The 19,472-nt window shown below is 36.6% G+C and overlaps 1 protein-coding gene across 2 annotated transcripts in view; it reads right to left on the bottom strand.

Annotated features, from left to right (window-relative positions):
• Nucleotides 1-19,472, bottom strand: part of ATP1A3 (ATPase Na+/K+ transporting subunit alpha 3) — a 103,983-nt gene that overhangs the window by 61,997 nt on the left and 22,514 nt on the right. The window contains exons 1-2 of one of the 2 annotated variants that reach the window (XM_053691040.1): nucleotides 15,617-15,721; nucleotides 619-741 (exon numbers count right to left, since the gene is read on the bottom strand). In XM_053691040.1, coding sequence (XP_053547015.1) covers nucleotides 619-648 — 30 coding nt within the window. In that variant the 5' untranslated portion in view covers nucleotides 649-741; nucleotides 15,617-15,721. Of the gene's footprint in view, nucleotides 1-618; nucleotides 742-15,616; nucleotides 15,722-19,472 lie in introns of those variants that run through there. The other variant, XM_053691039.1, reaches the window with a different exon arrangement.

Here is a 19,472-nt window from a genome sequence, read left to right as displayed (position 1 = left end):
CAAAGAAGGGAAAATACATACCAAATTCATATCAAGGGCTCACTCAGAGACCAGTACACAAGTTAGATGCTTATATTGAAACTATGGGGACTATTCAAATTTCCTTCCATACATATTAACCAGTGTTCTCCACAGCCGGGTGGGAGAAGATTAATATTATGCAAATATGTCATTTTCTGCTATTTAAAACTATTACTTAAGCTATCTAAAGCACAAATTAATTGCATAATTTAACAAACAAAAAAAAATGATTTAATTCTAATGTGTGCAACAAACATGGAAAACAATTAATATTAGCTAATTGTAGTTTTAAATTTTAGCCAGGTGGTCAGTAAATTTATCTGGGTGGTGTGCCCATAAAATAGATAATGAGGAGAACACTGTTAACAATGTCAGATATGTAGCACCCACAAACTTCAGTGAAAATATAGCACTAACACAGCATGACACAGATCTTTCTTGTTACTCCGTTACATTAACCATAAGCATAGTACTTGCAGTTCCCCTTCCTTTATCACTCACACAACACATTACTTCCCTCACAAATACACACTATACACAGTGCTCCCCTTACACATAAATACTATGCTCCCTATTTTGAGTTTGGTCCTGACTCACCATGGAGACTTCCTTCTTAAGTTCATCCATTTCCTTCTTTTGCTTAGATTGTGCCTTAGTGGGGCTTTCATCATCCTTATTGTCTTGCGTGGTGGCCACACGGTAGCTGTCTGATCGGCCGTACTGTAAGAGAAGAGAGGCTTATTAGAAGGTAGCTAAAAACTAAATGGAGATAGTAGTTTCAATAAAAACAATAGTAAGAGGAGTATTAAAGCTAAAGGCTTAAGCGACCATCACATAACATGAGAATATATCACAACTTCACCAAACACACAAATATTGTTTGAACTAGAAAATAGATTTAAATTGTTCTTGCAGCTTTTTTAAATTGAGTAAAAATAGTAGGTAAAACAGATATAAATATAACTTGACATATGCCCTTCTAAACTATCACTGTCTTCTCTGTGTAGAGCAGATAGTGCTGTAGGCATCAATTAGTTTCATATTATTGATGGATCGGTCATCCTACAGCAAAAGAGCACACAGATCACATCAAGAACTAGACTATTACTTTTATATGGGTAAATAAATATAAATTCAGAAAAAGATAAAGGTCCATTAAAACATGATGTAGTGGAATACATCAAGGCCATGAATCGTTTTCTGAAACAAAAAACATGAGAGTTCATCAAAAACCATCAACAGAATGCTTCCTGATTAAAAAATAAAGCAGGCTGAACTGTGGAAAAAAGGACCACTTCCGCAAAATGAGGCAATCACTTGAAAAAAATAATCTACAAAATTCATGAGTCCAGAGTGATAGAAGATAATCAAATACAGAGTGTGAAAAGGACATTTAAAATCCAAAGAGAAATAAAAAAAAAAAAACTAAAGAGAGAAAATGACAGTTCAGAACCGTACAAAGAACATCTAAAATCTACACAGAACCATATGAAATTTGGAGATGGGTATATGGCTTTAGAAATCTTATCTATAACTACAACATTTCAGAGTTTGAGCGTTAACACAACAGTTTGGTTTCAGATACAGAGAAAACATCTCATATCAAAGAAATAAATCAGCATCTCAGATGCAGGGTAAGGCAACAAAATAAGCAACATCTTAAAGGGACGTTCTAGTCAAAATAAAATGTAGTTTTAAGCAACTTTCTAATTTACTCCTATTAGCAATTTTTATTTGTTCTCTTGGTATATCTATTTGAATGTAAGCTTAGGAGATAGCCCATTTTTGGTTCAGCACCTGGGTAACACTTGCTGATTGGTGTCTAAATGTAGCCAATCAATCAGCGAGCCTACCCAGGTGCTGAACCAAAAATGGGCTGGCTCCTAAGCTTACATTCTTGCCTTTTCAAATAAAGATACCAAGTGAATGGAAAGAAAATGATAACAGGAGTAAACTAGAAAGTTGCTTAAAATTGCATGCTCTATCTGAATTATAAAATTATATTTTTTACTAGACTGTGCTTTTAAAGTGAAGGTAAACTTTGATGAATGAAAGCCCGTTTTTTAAAAATACTATTAAAAATAGGGGCACTTTCATTCATCAAAGTTTACAAAGCAGCCATTTTGTTAAAAAAATTACCTTTTTTTAACAAAACGGGCTTTTATTCACCAAAGTTTACCTTCACTTTAAATAAAGTAGAACAAATGCTATCAAGTTTGTATCAAAGAGAGTAAAGAGCTGCCTAAAAGCGTATGTTAGAGGGGGTCACTCAGAATCTGGTACACAAGCTGGATGTTTATATTGAAACCATGCACTTTATTCAGATTGTGAAAAACAAGGCTGTGCAAAAGAGAGGGGGAGAGAGAGAGCACAAAAGAGAGGGGGAGAGAGAGAGCTCAAAAGAGAGGGTGAGAGAGCGCAAAAGAGAGGGGGAGAGAGAGAGTGCAATAGAGAGTGGGGAGAGAGAGAGAGCAAAAGAGAGGGGGAGGGAGAGAGCGCAAGGGGTGGGACCGCTGTACTGCAAAAAATGGCCCATGTGAACGGGCTTTACGACTAGTTTATTATAATTAGGTGAATCCAGTAAATCATGGAACAGGTTTTTTTCTTCTATTGTGACTAAGTAAATGAAATTTCCTGTCTAACCTTCATCATTTTGAATTTGTTTCAGTAATGACCTTTAATCTGCCTGCTCACAATACCTTCAATATTATAGGACAACCTGGATCAAGGCATTTTAACATAAATACATGGACATTAACTTTTTAAAAAACACATCAATATATGCCTGCTAGACTGCTTTTGGATTTGTAGTGCATTTCATTGTATATTTTAATCTTTATTAGCAAATTATTCATTTGATTTGTGTATATTTATAAACGGATTGCATAAGTCTTATGGTTCCCCTGGTCACCCATAATGTAATTGCTGGTTTATAAATACATAGGGCTAGATTACGAGTGGTGCACTAACTGTTGTGTGTGAGCGTTAAGCGGCTTATCGCATGGGTAGTAGAGTGCGTATTAAAAATGGAAAGTAAATGCGTGCGCTCAAGCACAATTTAAGTTAACGCGCGTCAGGATAGAGCAACTTCAGAGCTCTAGTTAACTGTTACACAATTACACTCATAATAACACTATCTAATAAAAAATATTTTATACAAGAATTGCAATAAAAAGTTATAATGGCTCAAAGATATGAGGTCTCAGGTGTTAGAAAAAAAAACAAAAATGGACTGCAAAAGGCTTTAACATAGAGATACATACATATACATGTCTAAATATGTATATAAGTATGTACAGTATGTACAGTATGTATCTATATATGTATATGTGTGTGCATTTATATTTATATGTGTATATATGTATTTACAGATTAATAAACATGTAAATACATATGTACACATAAATAGACATATATTTATATCTATATCTATATATATCTATATATATATATATATATATATATATATATATATATATATATATATATATAAGTGCATTGGAGCCCTTTGCAGTCAAATAACTGTAAACATGTAAAAGAATATTTATGCAATATTCATATTTAATAAAGTGTTTAACTATGTAACTATTTGCTGTAAATATTTCACATTCCAATGTTTTGCGTATAAGGGAATATGTTCTAAGTATTTTTAAATAGATTTTCCTATATATATCTGTATATATAGCTATACCTGCATACAATTTTATATATATATATATATATATATATACAGTATCTCACAAAAGTGAGTACACCCATCACATTTTTGTAAATATTTTATTATATCTTTTCATGTGACAACACTAAAGAAAGGACACTTTGCTACAATGTAAAGTAGTGAGTGTACAGCCTGTATAACAGTGTAAACTTGCCGTCCCCTCAAAATAACTCAACACATAGCCATTAATGTCTAAACCGTTGGCAATAAAAGTGAGTACACCCCTAAGTGGAAATGTCCAAATTGGGCCCAATTAGCCATTTTCCCTCCCCGGTGTCATGTGACTCGTTAGGGTTACAAGGTCTCAGGTGTGAATGGGGAGCAGGTGTGTTAAATTTGGTGTTATCGCTCTCACACTCGCTCATACTGGTCACTGGAAATTCAACATGGCACCTCATGGCAAAGAACTCTCTGAGGATCTAAAAATGTTTTTTGTTGCCCTACATAAAGATGGCCTAGGCTATACGAAGATTCCCAAGAACTGAGCTGCAGCATGGTGGGCAAGACCATACAGCGGTTTTATAGGATGGGTTCCACTCAGAACAGGTCTCGCCATGGTCGACCAAAGAAGTTGAGTGCACGTGCTCAGCGTCATATCCAGAGGTTGTCTTTGGGAAATAGATGTTTGAGTGCTGCCAGCATTGCTGCAGAGGTTGAAGGGGTGGGGGGTCAGCCTGTCAGTGATCAGACCATACGCCACACACTGCATCAAATTGGTCTTCATGGCTGTCCTTCCAGAAGGAAGCCTCTTCTAAAGATGAAACACAAGAAAGCCCGCAAACAGTTTGCTGAAGATGACTAAGGACATGGATTACTGGAACCATGTCCTGTGGTCAGATGAGACCAAGATAAACTTATTTGGTTCAGATGGTGTCAAGCGTGTGTGGCGGCAACCAGGTAAGGAGTACAAAGACAAGTGTGTCTTGCCTACAGTCAAGCATGGTGGTGGGAGTGTCATGGTCTGGGCCTGCATGAGTGCTGCCGGCACTGGGGAGCTACAGTTCATTGAGGTAACCATGAATGCCAACATGTACTGTAACATACTGAAGCAGAGAATGATCCCCTCCCTTCGAAGAATGGGCCGCAGGGCAGTAATCCAACATGATAACGACTCCAAACACACCTCCAAGATGACCACTGCCTTGCTAAAGAAGCTGAGGGTAAAGGTGATGGACTGGCCAAGCATGTCTCCAGACCTAAACCCTATTAAGCAATGAGCATCTGTGGGGCATCCTCAAATGGACGGTGGGGGAGCGCAAGGTCTGTAACATCCACCAGCTCAGTGATGTTGTTATGGAGGAGTGGAAGAGGGCTCTGGTGAACTCCATACCCAAGAGGGTTAAGGCAGTGCTGGAAAATAATGGTGGACACACAAAATATTGACACTTTGGGCAGAATTTGGACATTTCCACTTAGGGGTGTACTCACTTTTGTTGCCAACGGTTTAGACATTAATGGCTGTGTGTTGAGTTATTTTGAGGGGACAGCAAATTTACACTGTTATACAGGCTGTACACTCACTACTTTACATTGTAGCAAAGTGTAATTTCTTCAGTGTTGTCACATGAAAAGATATAATAAAATATTTACAAAAATGTGATGGGTGTACCAACTTATGTGAGATACTGTATATATAGGTATAGATATATATTTAAAAAAATGATATATATATATATATATATATATATACATATACATATATATTTATGAATTAATAGAATATATTCTTCGGTGTGAAGAACATTGGAATGTGAAAAATTCATATTTCATATCAGGTTAGAACATGGGTAAGGGTGTTAGTTTTTTTTTCACTTTTTGCACACCATTAACTTCTATGGGGAAATATGTTAATGTGGTCGCGTAATTAGAAGGTTGGCTTTTTGTGCACTTCAAGTGAAAGCTATTCAAAATGTAAACTAAACTAGCAAGAAATGCATGTTTGTACACAACTGATACTGTAGCATGCATGGTCACTGGCTAATGTGGGAAATTCTTACAACTATATTTGTTGACATGAAGAAGCCTCCTTAAAGGAACATGAAACAAGAGCAGCACGACTATCTGGTGATTGGTAGCTACATACATATGCCTCTTGCCATTGGCTCAAACGATATCTTCACCTTGCTCCCAGTAGTGCTTTGCTACTCTAGAGCTGACTTTAAAATGCTGCTGATCAGATCAGCAGCTCTCTACGGCTCCCACATTGTACTTTATCTATGTGTTTAAACCCAGCAGGGTTGATAGTGATAAAATTAACAGGTATAATGAATCAGAGGATGTAATTTATTTCACTATAATGGCCCTTTAATTATGTTTTAAACACATTAAATTAATTTTGCAGAAAAGTCCCTTTAAATAGCAAAAAACTATAATTTAATTGACTACTGATATTGCAGGCTTTTCAAAGAGATATTTAACGTGCAGGTTTTCCCTTTAAACACCCTCCGCCAATATGGCCGACTCAACAAAGTAAAACATGCCAATCAAGGCTTTTTAAACAGGGCCATGTAGATAAATGTAGTGCATGTGACTGAGTTTATCTCAGTGTGTGATGCACAATGTACTTTCTCTATCTGACTGACACTAATATAAAGTCCTTATCTCTATGGAAGAATTTTGCACAGCTGCCTTTGTGCCTCTTTCCTTTCCTTGGCATTACATCAGTTTTAATGATGGCCAAAATATTACTATGCCAACAGCATCTGGTGGGTGTTTGCTTTCAGATATGAGTGAACATGATATTCTACTGTGAACAAATTCATTTAAATGCAAATCAAAAAAACATATATGCTATTCAAAAATATACTTACTCATCCTTGATACCTGATTTTGGGCATATAATCATTTCTCAAAGCTTTCATCAATCGGAAGGATGAACGGTTTAAGATCTGCGCAGCCCACAAAAGAAATAATTTGGACCTCAAATTAAATGATCAATTGACAATACTGTTGTTTATCCTTAAAGTGGCAAGGAAATTCGATTTTGACTACCTACAATAATCATTATTGATACAATACAGTTATGTGTTATGAGTTTATACAAATAGGTCATCTACAGTAAATCATCCTGGTAAATGACAAATGGAACTGTCATGAAAGCCTACATCAAGAAGTGTAAATATGAATATACATACAATACAGTTATATGCAGGAATAGGAGAGTTGATGATAAGAAGAAAGTACAAGATATGGTGCACCAGAAGGTATTCTAGAGAGATTATTTAAACCAATAGGGATGTTAGTATACTGAGCATGAGGAGGAGTTATAGTGATACATTATATGGCACAATATGAGGATGGTATACTGAGCATGAGGAGGAGTTATAGTGATACATTATATGGCACAATATGAGGATGGTATACTGAGCATGAGGAGGAGTTATAGTGATACATTATATGGCACAATATGAGGCTGTTATACTGAGCATGAGGAGGAGTTATAGTGATACATTATATGGCACAATATGAGGCTGTTATACTGAGCATGAGGAGGAGTTATAGTGATACATTATATGGCACAATATGAGGTTGGTATACTGAGCATGAGGAGGAGTTATAGTAATACATTATATGGCACAATATGAGGATGGTATACTGAGCATGAGGAGGAGTTACAGTGATACATTATATGGCACAATATGAGGTTGTTATACTGATCATGAGGAGGAGTTATAGTGATAAATTATACAGTACAGTATGAGGTTGGTATACTGAGCATGAGGAGGAGTTATAGTGATACATTATATGGCACAATATGAGGCTGTTATACTGAGCATGAGGAGGAGTTATAGTGATACATTATATGGCACAGAATGAGGTTGGAATACTGATCATGAGGAGGAGTTATAGTGATACATTATATGGCACAATATGAGGTTGGTATACTGATCATGAGGAGGAGTTATAGTGATAAATTATATGGCACAATATGAGGTTGGTATACTGATCATGAGGAGGAGTTATAGTGATAAATTATACGGCACAATATGAGGTTGTTATACTGAGCATGAGGAGGAGTTATAGTGATACATTATATGGCACAATATGAGGTTGGTATATTGATCATGAGGAGGAGTTATAGTGATACATTATATGGCACAATATGAGGATGGTATACTGAGCATGAGGAGGAGTTATAGTGATACATTATATGGCACAATATGAGGATGGTATACTGAGCATGAGGAGGAGTTATAGTGATACATTATATGGCACAATATGAGGCTGTTATACTGAGCATGAGGAGGAGTTATAGTGATACATTATATGGCACAATATGAGGCTGTTATACTGAGCATGAGGAGGAGTTATAGTGATACATTATATGGCACAATATGAGGTTGGTATACTGAGCATGAGGAGGAGTTATAGTAATACATTATATGGCACAATATGAGGATGGTATACTGAGCATGAGGAGGAGTTACAGTGATACATTATATGGCACAATATGAGGTTGTTATACTGATCATGAGGAGGAGTTATAGTGATAAATTATACGGTACAGTATGAGGTTGGTATACTGAGCATGAGGAGGAGTTATAGTGATACATTATATGGCACAATATGAGGCTGTTATACTGAGCATGAGGAGGAGTTATAGTGATACATTATATGGCACAGAATGAGGTTGGAATACTGATCATGACAAGGAGTTATAGTGATACATTATATGGCACAATATGAGGTTGGTATACTGAGCATGAGGAGGAGTTATAGTGATACATTATATGGCACAATATGAGGTTGGTATACTGATCATGAGGAGGAGTTATAGTGATAAATTATATGGCACAATATGAGGTTGGTATACTGATCATGAGGAGGAGTTATAGTGATAAATTATACGGCACAATATGAGGTTGTTATACTGAGCATGAGGAGGAGTTATAGTGATACATTATATGGCACAATATGAGGTTGGTATATTGATCATGAGGAGGAGTTATAGTGATACATTATATTGCACAATGTGTGGATGGTATACTGAGCATAAGGAGGAGTTATAGTGATACATTATATGGCACAATATGAGGATGGTATACTGAGCATGAGGAGGAGTTATAGTGATACATTATATGGCACAATATGAGGTTGCTATATTGATCATGAGGAGGAGTTATAGTGATAAATTATACGGCACAATATGAGGTTGGTATACTGAGCATGAGGAGGAGTTATAGTAATACATTATATGGCACAATATGAGGTTGGTATACTGAGCATGAGGAGGAGTTATAGTAATACATTATATTTCACAATGTGTGGATGGTATACTGAGCAAAAGGAGGAGTTATAGTGATACATTATATGGCACAATATGAGGATGGTATACTGAGCATGAGGAAGAGTTATAGTGATACATTATATGGCACAATGTGAGGATGGTATACTGAGCATAAGGAGGAGTTATAGTGATACATTATATGGCACAATATGAGGTTGGTATACTGATCATGAGGAGGAGTTATAGTGATACATAATAAGGCACAATATGAGGTTGTTATACTGAGAATGAGGAGGAGTTATAGTGATACATTATATGGCACAATATGAGGTTGGTATACTGAGCATGAGGCGGAGTTATAGTGATACATTATATGGCACAATATGAGGTTGTTATACTGAGTATGAGGAGGAGTTATAGTGATAAATTACATGGCACAATATGAGATTGGTATACTGAGCATGAGGAGGAATTATAGTAATACATTATATGGCACAATATGAGGTTGGTATACTGATCATGAGGAGGAGTTATAGTGATACATTATATGGCACAATATGAGGTTGGTATACTGATTATAAGGAGGAGTTATAGTGATACATTATATGGCACAATATGAGGTTGGTATACTGATCATAAGGAGGAGTTATAGTGATACATTATATGGCAGAATATGAGGTTGTTATACTGAGCATGAGGAGGAGTTATAGTGATACATTATATGGCACAATATCAGGTTGGTATACTGATCATGAGGAGGAGTTATAGTGATAAATTATACGGCACAATATGAGGTTGGTATACTGATCATGAGGAGGAGTTATAGTGATACATTATATGGCCCAATATGAGGTTGGTATACTGAGCATGAGGAGGAGTTATAGTGATACATTATATGGCACAATATGAGGTTGGTATACTGATCATGAGGAGGAGTTATAGTGATACATTATATGGTACAATATGAGGTTGTTATACCGATCATGAGGAGGAGTTATAGTGATACATTATATGGCACAATATGAGGTTGTTATACTGAGCATGAGGAGGAGTTATAGTGATACATTTTATGGCACAATATGATGCTGTTATACTGAGCATGAGGAGGAGTTATAGTGATACATTATATGGCACAATATGAGGTTGTTATACTGAGCATGAGGAGTTATAGTGATACATTATATGGCACAATATGAGGCTGTTATACTGAGCATGAGGAGGAGTTATAGTGATACATTATATGGCACAATATGAGGATGGTAAACTGAGTATCAGGAGTTAAAGCAATAACTATTATAGGGAGTTTATGTGAAGCTAAAGGAAGAGATTTTGGGAAGGTTACATGGAGGTTATCAATAATCGGAGTTATAGATAGGACGGTTATCAGAAGCAACTTTAAAAGAAATAAGATGACATGATTTAGCAACTATATGGAACAAGTAGAGATTTTGATAAATGTATTGGTATGCACTGCTTGTAGCTCCATCTACTGGTATGTCCCAGTATGCACTGGTATGCACTGTTTATAGCGCCATCTACCGGTATGTCCCTAGTATGCACTGATTATAGCTCCATCTACTGTTATGTCCCTAGTATGCACTGCTTATAGCTCCATCTATTAGTATGTCCCTAGTATGCACTGCTTATAACTCCATCTACTGGCATGTCTCCAGTATGCACTGGTATGCACTGCTTATAGCTCCATCTATTAGTATGTCCCTAGTATGCACTGCTTATAGCTCCATCTATAGGTATGTCCCTAGTATGCACTGGTATGCACTGCTTATAGCTCCATCTACTGGTATGTCTCCAGTATGCACTGCTTATAGCTCCATCTACTGGTATGCCCCCAGTATGCACTGCTTATAGCTCCATCTACTGGTATGTCCCCAGTTTGCACTGGTATGCACTGCTTATAGCTCCATCTACTGGTATGTCCCCAGTATGCACTGGTATGCACTGCTTATAGCTCCATCTACTGGTATGTCCACATAGCTCACTGCCTTTTTATCACAGTTCCCTTTAACCTTCTGCACATTGGCATGATAACAGGCAGTTTTGATAAACAGCTATAAGCCAAAGAACAAATACACCATTTATTGAGACATTTTTTATTGATACTAATTCAGGAATTGCTTCATTATAATATACTGGCTCAGATTCACTAAAGGAGCAGAACTTGCTATCCTCAAATCTCAACAACTCCTATTATTCATTGTGGTTTCTAAATCCTTTAGTTATTAATACCAATACCTGGTAGATTGTTATCATTTTAGCTGACAAGCCCTTAAATCTTTAAAGGGCCATGATACCCAAATGTTGAAACACTTGAAAGTGATGCATCATAGCTGTAAAACGCTCACTAGAAAATATCACCTGAACATCTCTATGTAAAAAAGAAAGATATTTTACCTCAAAAGTTCCTCAGTAGCCACATCCTATTGTAATGGACTTCTAAGCAGCAAATCAGTATGTCTGTCCCGGGACAGCTAAGGGAGTGAGCTTACGTGCACACTCATCTTATTTCCCTATTCAGTTTAAGGAAGTTTACTATGAAATCTCATGAGAGTTAAGTGAAATCTCATGAGATCACAGTAAAAGAGTTCATGACCTCAGCACTGCTGATGCTGATTGACTGCTGTTCATTTCTTCATTTTTTTTTTTCCTGCAGCTGAGCAACAGCAGAAGTATTATTTTTTTTTACACAGAACTTGCTCTGCTGCACTGAGGAAATTGTGAGGTAAAATATCTTCCTTTTTTACATAGAGATGCTCAGATTATATTTTCCTGTCAGATTTTTACAGTTATAATGCATCAGTTTCAAGTGATTTAGCATATGAGTATTATGTCCCTTTAAGCAAGACAGACACTTACAGGCCCATTTATCAAGCTCCGTACGGAGCTTGAAGGGCCGTGTTTCTGGCGAGTCTTCAGACTCGCCAGAAACACAACTTATGAAGCAGCGGTCTAAAGACCGCTGCTTCATAACCCTGTCCGCCTGCTCTGAGCAGACGGACAGGAATCGCCGGAAATCAACCCGATCGAATACGATCGGGTTGATTGACAGCTCCCTGCTGGCGGCCAATTGGCCGCGAGTCAGCAGGGGGCGGCGTTGCACCAGCAGCTCTTGTGAGCTGCTGGTGCAATGTTAAATGCGGAGAGCGTATTGCTCTCCGCATTTAGCGAGGTCTTGCGGACCTGATCCGCAGTGTCGGATCAGGTCCGCAAGCCCTTTGATAAATGGGCCCCAATATCCACATCAGTAGTAAAACAAGATTAAACTCTACAAAGAACATACAATTCTAAGCATGAATTCCTTTGAGTAGAGAGATGCCCAACGTCCTGATGTTCCAATGTCTTTAAAACAGTTGTGTACCCAATAAATTTAAATGAACAGTGAAGTCAATTTTAAACCCTCATGATTCAAATAGAGCATAAAAATTAAACAACTTTCCTGTCTAGCTCTATTATAAAATGTGCTTCATTCTCTTGGTATCCTTAGTTAAAAATTAGGCTCGGGAGCAGCTCTCTTTGAACCTAGGTGGTGATCCAATGTTAAGAGACATATGTGTAGTCACCAATCACCAGATATCTTCCCATAGTGCATAGCTGCTCCTTAAACTACCTAATTTTGTTCAACAAAGGATACTAAAAGAACAAACACATTTGATTAAAGTTGTTTAATTAAATGTTCTACCTGAATTATGACAATTTCATTTTGACTCTACTGTATTTTTCAACATAATGGGTACGTAACACATTTTTAATCTCAGGTCAGTCATGAAAAATCTTCAGGCTTATCACTTATAACTGCTATGGCCCAACGCAGGTCTATTTATATGCAAAGAAAATCAAAACCCATCAAATGCTGACAGCTTAAGCGATGTTTCATGCAAGCAACAAAAATAAAAGGGAGTTCCCAGCAAATCCTAAACACTCTCTTTATGATACAATACTTCAATATGTCATTGTTGTCCGCAACATAGTCTGATCTGCACAAAATACTTCTACAAAAGCTACCATGTGGCACATTGTTGTTACATCTGATATGACTAATGACTAAGCTGAGACAGTGGTGTGTGATTGGCAGTCGCAGGGTAGAATTCACAAACAGCAGCATCCAACTTCTCCAATTTCTACAGTTGCTATGTTATTCAAGGTAGGTGATTCACTAAGCCTCACTGTTGGTGCGTCAGGAGAAATGGAAGAGAGAAGTTGAATGTTGCCTACTGACTTGCAGTAGCATGGTCTGTCAAATGCTAGAGAAGGAAGATGCAATGTTTACTTGTTTAGAATGAGAAAATATGTAAGATTATTTTTAGCTTCTACAACAATGTTTATCATTGGCAGGTTTTACTCTTCTATAATGAATATGCAGACCTTGGTGTCCAACATACTGCCAAATTATGACTGCTGCAAAATATACCTGGATGTATTTTTAGCAAATAGTATGCTTCTACCTTACATGTGACATTGTATTTCAAGCCAATCATTAGTTAGCAATTCTAATACAATTATGACATGACTTGTAATGGCAGTCTAGGTTATAGGGGCACCGATCTCAGATTAGCATCTTATCCTTAAAGGGACATGAAACCCAATTTTTTTCTTTCATGCCCAACGTCTTATAGGGGCACCGATCTCAGATCTGCATCTTATCCTTAAAGGGACATGAAACCCAAATTGTTTCTTTCATGATTTAGAAAGAGCATGCATTTTTAAACAACTTTCTAATTTGCTTCTATTATCTAATTTGTTTTATTGTCTTGATAATCTTTGCTGAAAAGCATATCTAGATAGGCTCAGTAGCTGCTGATTGGTTGCTGCACATAGAAGCCTTGTGTGATTGGCTCACCCATGTGCATTGCTATTTCTTCAACAAAGGATATCTGATAAAATAAGCAAAATAAATAATAGAAGTAAATTGGAATGTTGTTTAAATTTGTATTCTCTATCTGAATCATGAAAGTAAAATTTTGGGTTTAGTGTCCCTTTAATGTCTTGCCACACTCATGATTGACAGCTGCCTTGTCATGTTTTTATCATGCCCTTCCTTGCACAGATACTGTGGATTTTGTTATTATAAACTGGGCTGCCCTTTCTTGAAATTAACCTCTGAACAAAAAGGGTTAATAATAATCCAAGTCACTATATTACCAGCAAAACTGGTAGGATAATCAGCATTCTAAAATGGCGCTGAGCTAAAATCCCAGCCACGGATGAGTGGGCAACAAATACGCAGTGACTCTACCTCCCCTATTGCTTCCACCCTGCACTAACACCTCTCCTGCTCTCACATCTTCTCTCTTCCATCTATACCCTCTCTACTCTTTCATTGTATGAAGATCATTTTCTCTTCTCGCTATATATTCTTTACATCGTTCCCTTCTCTTTGTCAAATTCTCCCATCTATCTTCAAAGACATGTCTTTTACTACCACAAATTTCCCATTTTATCTATGAATAATGGTAAGCTCTTTGGACCGTTCTTCATTTTCTTCTGCATTTCAGGCGTATGCGGTCTGATACCTTATTTATTGCTATAAATATATCATGGATAATATCTTTCAATATTGCTAAACACGATAATACTTTACAAATAAATCATACAATTAATTTCTAAGAAATAATAATCTGCATTGCCAAATAGTTTATATCTGGAAAATCATGTCACTTTATCATTATCTGTTGACCTTTTATCTCTAAACGTATCTGTCACTGCGCCAAAAACAATAAACATACAATAGTATCATCCTCCAAAATATTAACTTTTTCATTAAAGGGACATTCCAGTCAAAATCTAAATGCACATAGATGAATTACATCTTTGAATAGAAACATATTTACAATATACATTTATTAGCAAAAATGTTTCTAGTAAAAGTTATCACTATTTTAGTGTTAACATTTTTCTCTGCACGTGCATGTGAAGCATTGCTAGATATTGTCACTATACCCACATTTTAAATAATGCAGCTGCTCAGATCATCACTGGGGCTTGTATCATGTCAGCAATGAACACATTGAGTAATTACCAGATGGTACCAGCACCTTAGGCTCTCTAAGCAAGTGTTGTGTTTAAAATGCTGGTGCACGGTGCATACTTAAATACACTTTTGAAACAGCTATAGCTTTTATTAGAAGCATTTTTGCTAATGCATGTATATTACAAAAATGATTGTGTTCAATACCAAAATGCACCCATGTGGTTTCCAATTTTGGCTGGAATATCCCTTTAAGCCAGGATGTAACAAATCCCAGGTAAAAAAAGGCAACCTACGCTAGCGCCTAATAATGTGTATATAGCTTCACAATATTCTGTCTGGCTCTTAAAGGGATGATATAGTCATCTAAAATGTATTACACAGTTTGTTTTTGTGTAAAGCAGATCTTCTTATCCCGATGAAACACAAAAACATTTGTTTTTATGCTTATGGGGATATTACTCTCCACCAACAGAACAACGCTAATACGCTTCTATACCATGGACCCGTATTTCACAAACATGCACTATACTGTATTTTTTATTTTATTTATTTATTTAAATAAAAAAACATTTTCAACTTAACCTTTTTTTTGCATCTTAACATGTTTAAATAAAAGTGTCCCTTTAAGTCGAAGATTTATGTCAACCTTTTATTTTTTACTTACTGTTTTTCTGCATTTCTTATGTTCCCCGTTAACTGATCCTGATTTGTTTAGGAGGTGATAGCTACATAAAGAATAAACATTTTCAAGGGTTTTAGAGAACACAAATCTTTCTTTTGGTCATTCATGTTTTATTTCTTATTTGATGCTGTCTCACATGGCCTGCACACCATTTATTTTGCTCCCCTTCCTGCACACATAACCTTGCTGACAATAATCCTATAGTGACCTTGTCTCTCCCCCCTGTCTGCAGCACTGCGTGAGAAGCCACTGCTACTGAGACAGAGGCAACATCCTGGATTACAGCCAACACTGCAGCACTTGCATCCTATTCCCTGCTATGGAGTAATGCCACCCAACACAGATTACTCAACTGGGAATCTATACCATGTGTTGGAAATAAATATGGCACTAAATTATGTTCAAACAGAAGTCATAACATAAAAGGTGTGTGTAAGGTCACAGGTCTGGGGCACCCACCTCTCTAATGCATATTTGGTTTGTACTGTTTGTATAAAAGCCATAGCAGGTACTTTTCATTTCATTTTAAATTAGGGGTTGACAAACCTTAGGAGCCAGAAAGAATACTGAGGTATTTTTCGTGGAACGATAATTGTAATATTATATAATTAAGTGTAGAGTAATCCAGAAATGTTAAGAGCCAAAGTAATATTATAGAAGCCACAGCTCCATGGATTTTTCAAGCTAACCTTTAAAAAATGTAACTATGGGGCCCATTTATCAAGCTTTGGATGGAGCTTGAGGGCCCGTGTTTCTGGCGAGCCTTCAGGGCCAGAAACAGCAGTTATGAAGCAGCGGTTTAAAGACCGCTGCTCCATAACCTGTCCGCCTGCTCTTAGCAGGCGGACAGACATCGACAGAATTCAATCCAATCGAGTATGATCGGGTTGATTGACACCCCCTGCTGGTGGCCGATTGGCCGCGAATCTGCAGGGGGCGGCGTTGCAATAGCAGCTCACAAGAGCTGCTGGTGCAATGCTGAATATGGAGAGCGTATTGCTCTCCGCATTCAGCGAGGTCTGGCGGACCTGATTCGCACTGTCGGATCAGGTCCGACAGACCTTTGATAAATATCCCCCTATATGAGAGCAAATGTAAAAAAGTGTCTCTAAAAGTCTTTCTTTTCAAATATGTTGCCTGGGAAAGGTGCCTCATATATAAAAAAATTTTTAAAAAAAGTTAAACAATACTATAAATTTGTTATATTGTAAAAATAAATTCTGGTTCACTTATGAAGTTATACATAGGTAATGTCCAGCAAGTCTGTATAAAAGTTATATCACTAGAAGCTGGGTATTCTGGGAAGGAAAAGACAAGATTGCACATACAGCATCTCAGTAGGTAAAATTATTTTAAAATATGACTATGGGCTAGATTACACGTGGCACGCTATTGTTAACGTGGGTCACAATAATCAATACCGCAGTAACTTGCGTGCATATAAGTTGAAAGTAAACACGTTCGCTCGAGCACAGTCAAATTTAGCGCTTGTCGGGTTTGCGCGAGTGGAGACCTAGGGGTAGATTTATCAAGCAGCAAATGTTGCTTTCTACCCCTGAGGTTTCAGGTTCGCCTGAAACCTAAGTTAAGAAGCAGCGGTCATAAGACCACTGCTCCTTAACTTGTCCTCCACCTTTTAGGTGGCAGACTGCAATCATCCCGATCCGATACGATCGGGATGATTGACACCCCCTGCTAGCAGCCGGTTGGCCACGAATGTACAGGGGGTGGCATTGCACAAGCATTTCACCAGAAATGTTTGTGCAATGATAAATGCTAACAGCGTATGCTGTCTGCATTTAGTTATGTTGGGCGGACATAATTCGCTACTGCAAAACATGTCCGCCTTGCATTTGATAAATCAACAGAAAGGAGAGAGCAGAAGAAGGCGCCACAATAGTGCACAATCAGTGTAACTAGGTCTCCACACACGCAGTAAATGATTATGCTTACAAAGTATAAAGCACTTGTTAAGTGCCACAAATGCCTACTGGAATTTTAGCAGCTGTCCATATATCACGTATGACACTTTTTTAGGCGCATCTAAATTTCATTTATATATGATAAATCTACCCCTAGTGTAAAATGTAAGAGTTAGGGAAAAAAAATTCAACACACACAACATAAATATATTAAAGTGTTATACACATACATAGATTATTTGGTAAAAAAAATTATGTATATAAATATTAATAAAAATGTATATAAGGGTAAAAAATATATATATGGTATATGACAAGGTATTTGAATGGTGTGTGTATATATATATATATATATATATATACGTGTAAATATGTGTGTGTATATAAATGTGTTTTTAAGTATTTATATGTGTATATACATAGATATAAACTCATATAAAAACATATATACACATATCTATATATTTGAATATTATTTGAAGTGCTGTAACAGCACGAAACATGTTGGATGTGAAAGTACTATGATGCTAGGTTGATTCACTGGCTGTGGTATTGTTACATTTTGATTCTTTGTATTGGAATACTTTTTTACTTGCGATACGAATAAAAGTTAATTTTTACTTTCTCTACACTCGGCCCATTAACTGCTGGACTCTTTTCACTACGGTGAATGTTCTGTTTATATTTGAATGAATATATATATACACATACATACATACACCCTGAAGTCATTTCTACTCAAATACCTTAAAAAATGAAAAATAATTTGTATTCAATTTTAATATATTTTATAATATGTTTTACTGTGTATTTACAGTAAATATTTTATATTCCAATGTTTTTCACTTAGTAGAAAATGTTCTTAATATTTTAAATATTTATATATATCTATACCAGTACATATTCATATAGATATATAAGTATAGATACTGTATATTTTAAAAAAACACACACACACACACATATATATATATATATATATATATATATATAAGATTTGTGAAAAAAGCACTCACTGGTCCAGCGACGTTTGTGACAACAATAAAAAACCTTTTATTAATGTGACGTTTCGGGACAGAACAAGATTTGGGGGGATATTTTTCAAAGGTCTGGCGGACCTGATCTGACAGTGCGCATCAGGTCCGCCAGACCTCGCTGAATGCGGAGAGCAATATGCTCTCCATATTCAGCATTGCACCAGTAGCTCCCAACGCTGCCCCCTGCAGATTCACAGCTAATTGGCCGCCAGCATCTTTTTTGGAGATGTGCATTATATCCATTGATAAAGGTACTAGGTAGGTACCGAAACGTTTGGGGGTAAACTGTGTTTTGGATGCGATTTAGAAAAGAATAAAACAACTTTTTTTAAGACCGATGAGTGCAGCATTTTTTATTCTATATTGAGTAAAACTGGACTGTGTATGTATGTGTTATGCAGCACCCCGGCAGCTGTGATTGTCTTATGGAGTGCACCTGAAATTGGATTGGTATATATATATATATATATATATATATATATATATATATATATATATATATATATATATATATAAAGAAAATAACATTTTCTTCTATCTGAAGAACATAGCAATGTAAAATATGCATAACTACAGTTGGGTTTAGGTCTAACACAGGGTCGGGCTAGTGCATGAGAGATAAGTGTTAGGTTTTTCTTTTTAACAGCCCACTCTGTTAATGACTATGGCGAGAAGAAGTTAGCGTGGTTGCGATATCCAAAGTCCTAAAGTTATCTCGCATTGAGTTTCGATCTTGCACAAACATTTTACTTTCAACTTGTAATATGCACGCTAACATGCACGCAATAAAAGTTTACTTCCGGTGGTGTTTGCACACAAGCTAAAGCACTAAATAGTGTGCCACTTCTATCGTCTATGTATATATAGACTGAATTTTAT

The sequence above is a fragment of the Bombina bombina genome, chromosome 8 (assembly GCF_027579735.1).
Source record: "Bombina bombina isolate aBomBom1 chromosome 8, aBomBom1.pri, whole genome shotgun sequence".
NCBI lineage: Eukaryota > Metazoa > Chordata > Amphibia > Anura > Bombinatoridae > Bombina > Bombina bombina.
The sequence above is the reverse complement of the archived record's forward strand: the minus strand, read 5'-3'. Positions and strand labels throughout refer to the sequence as shown.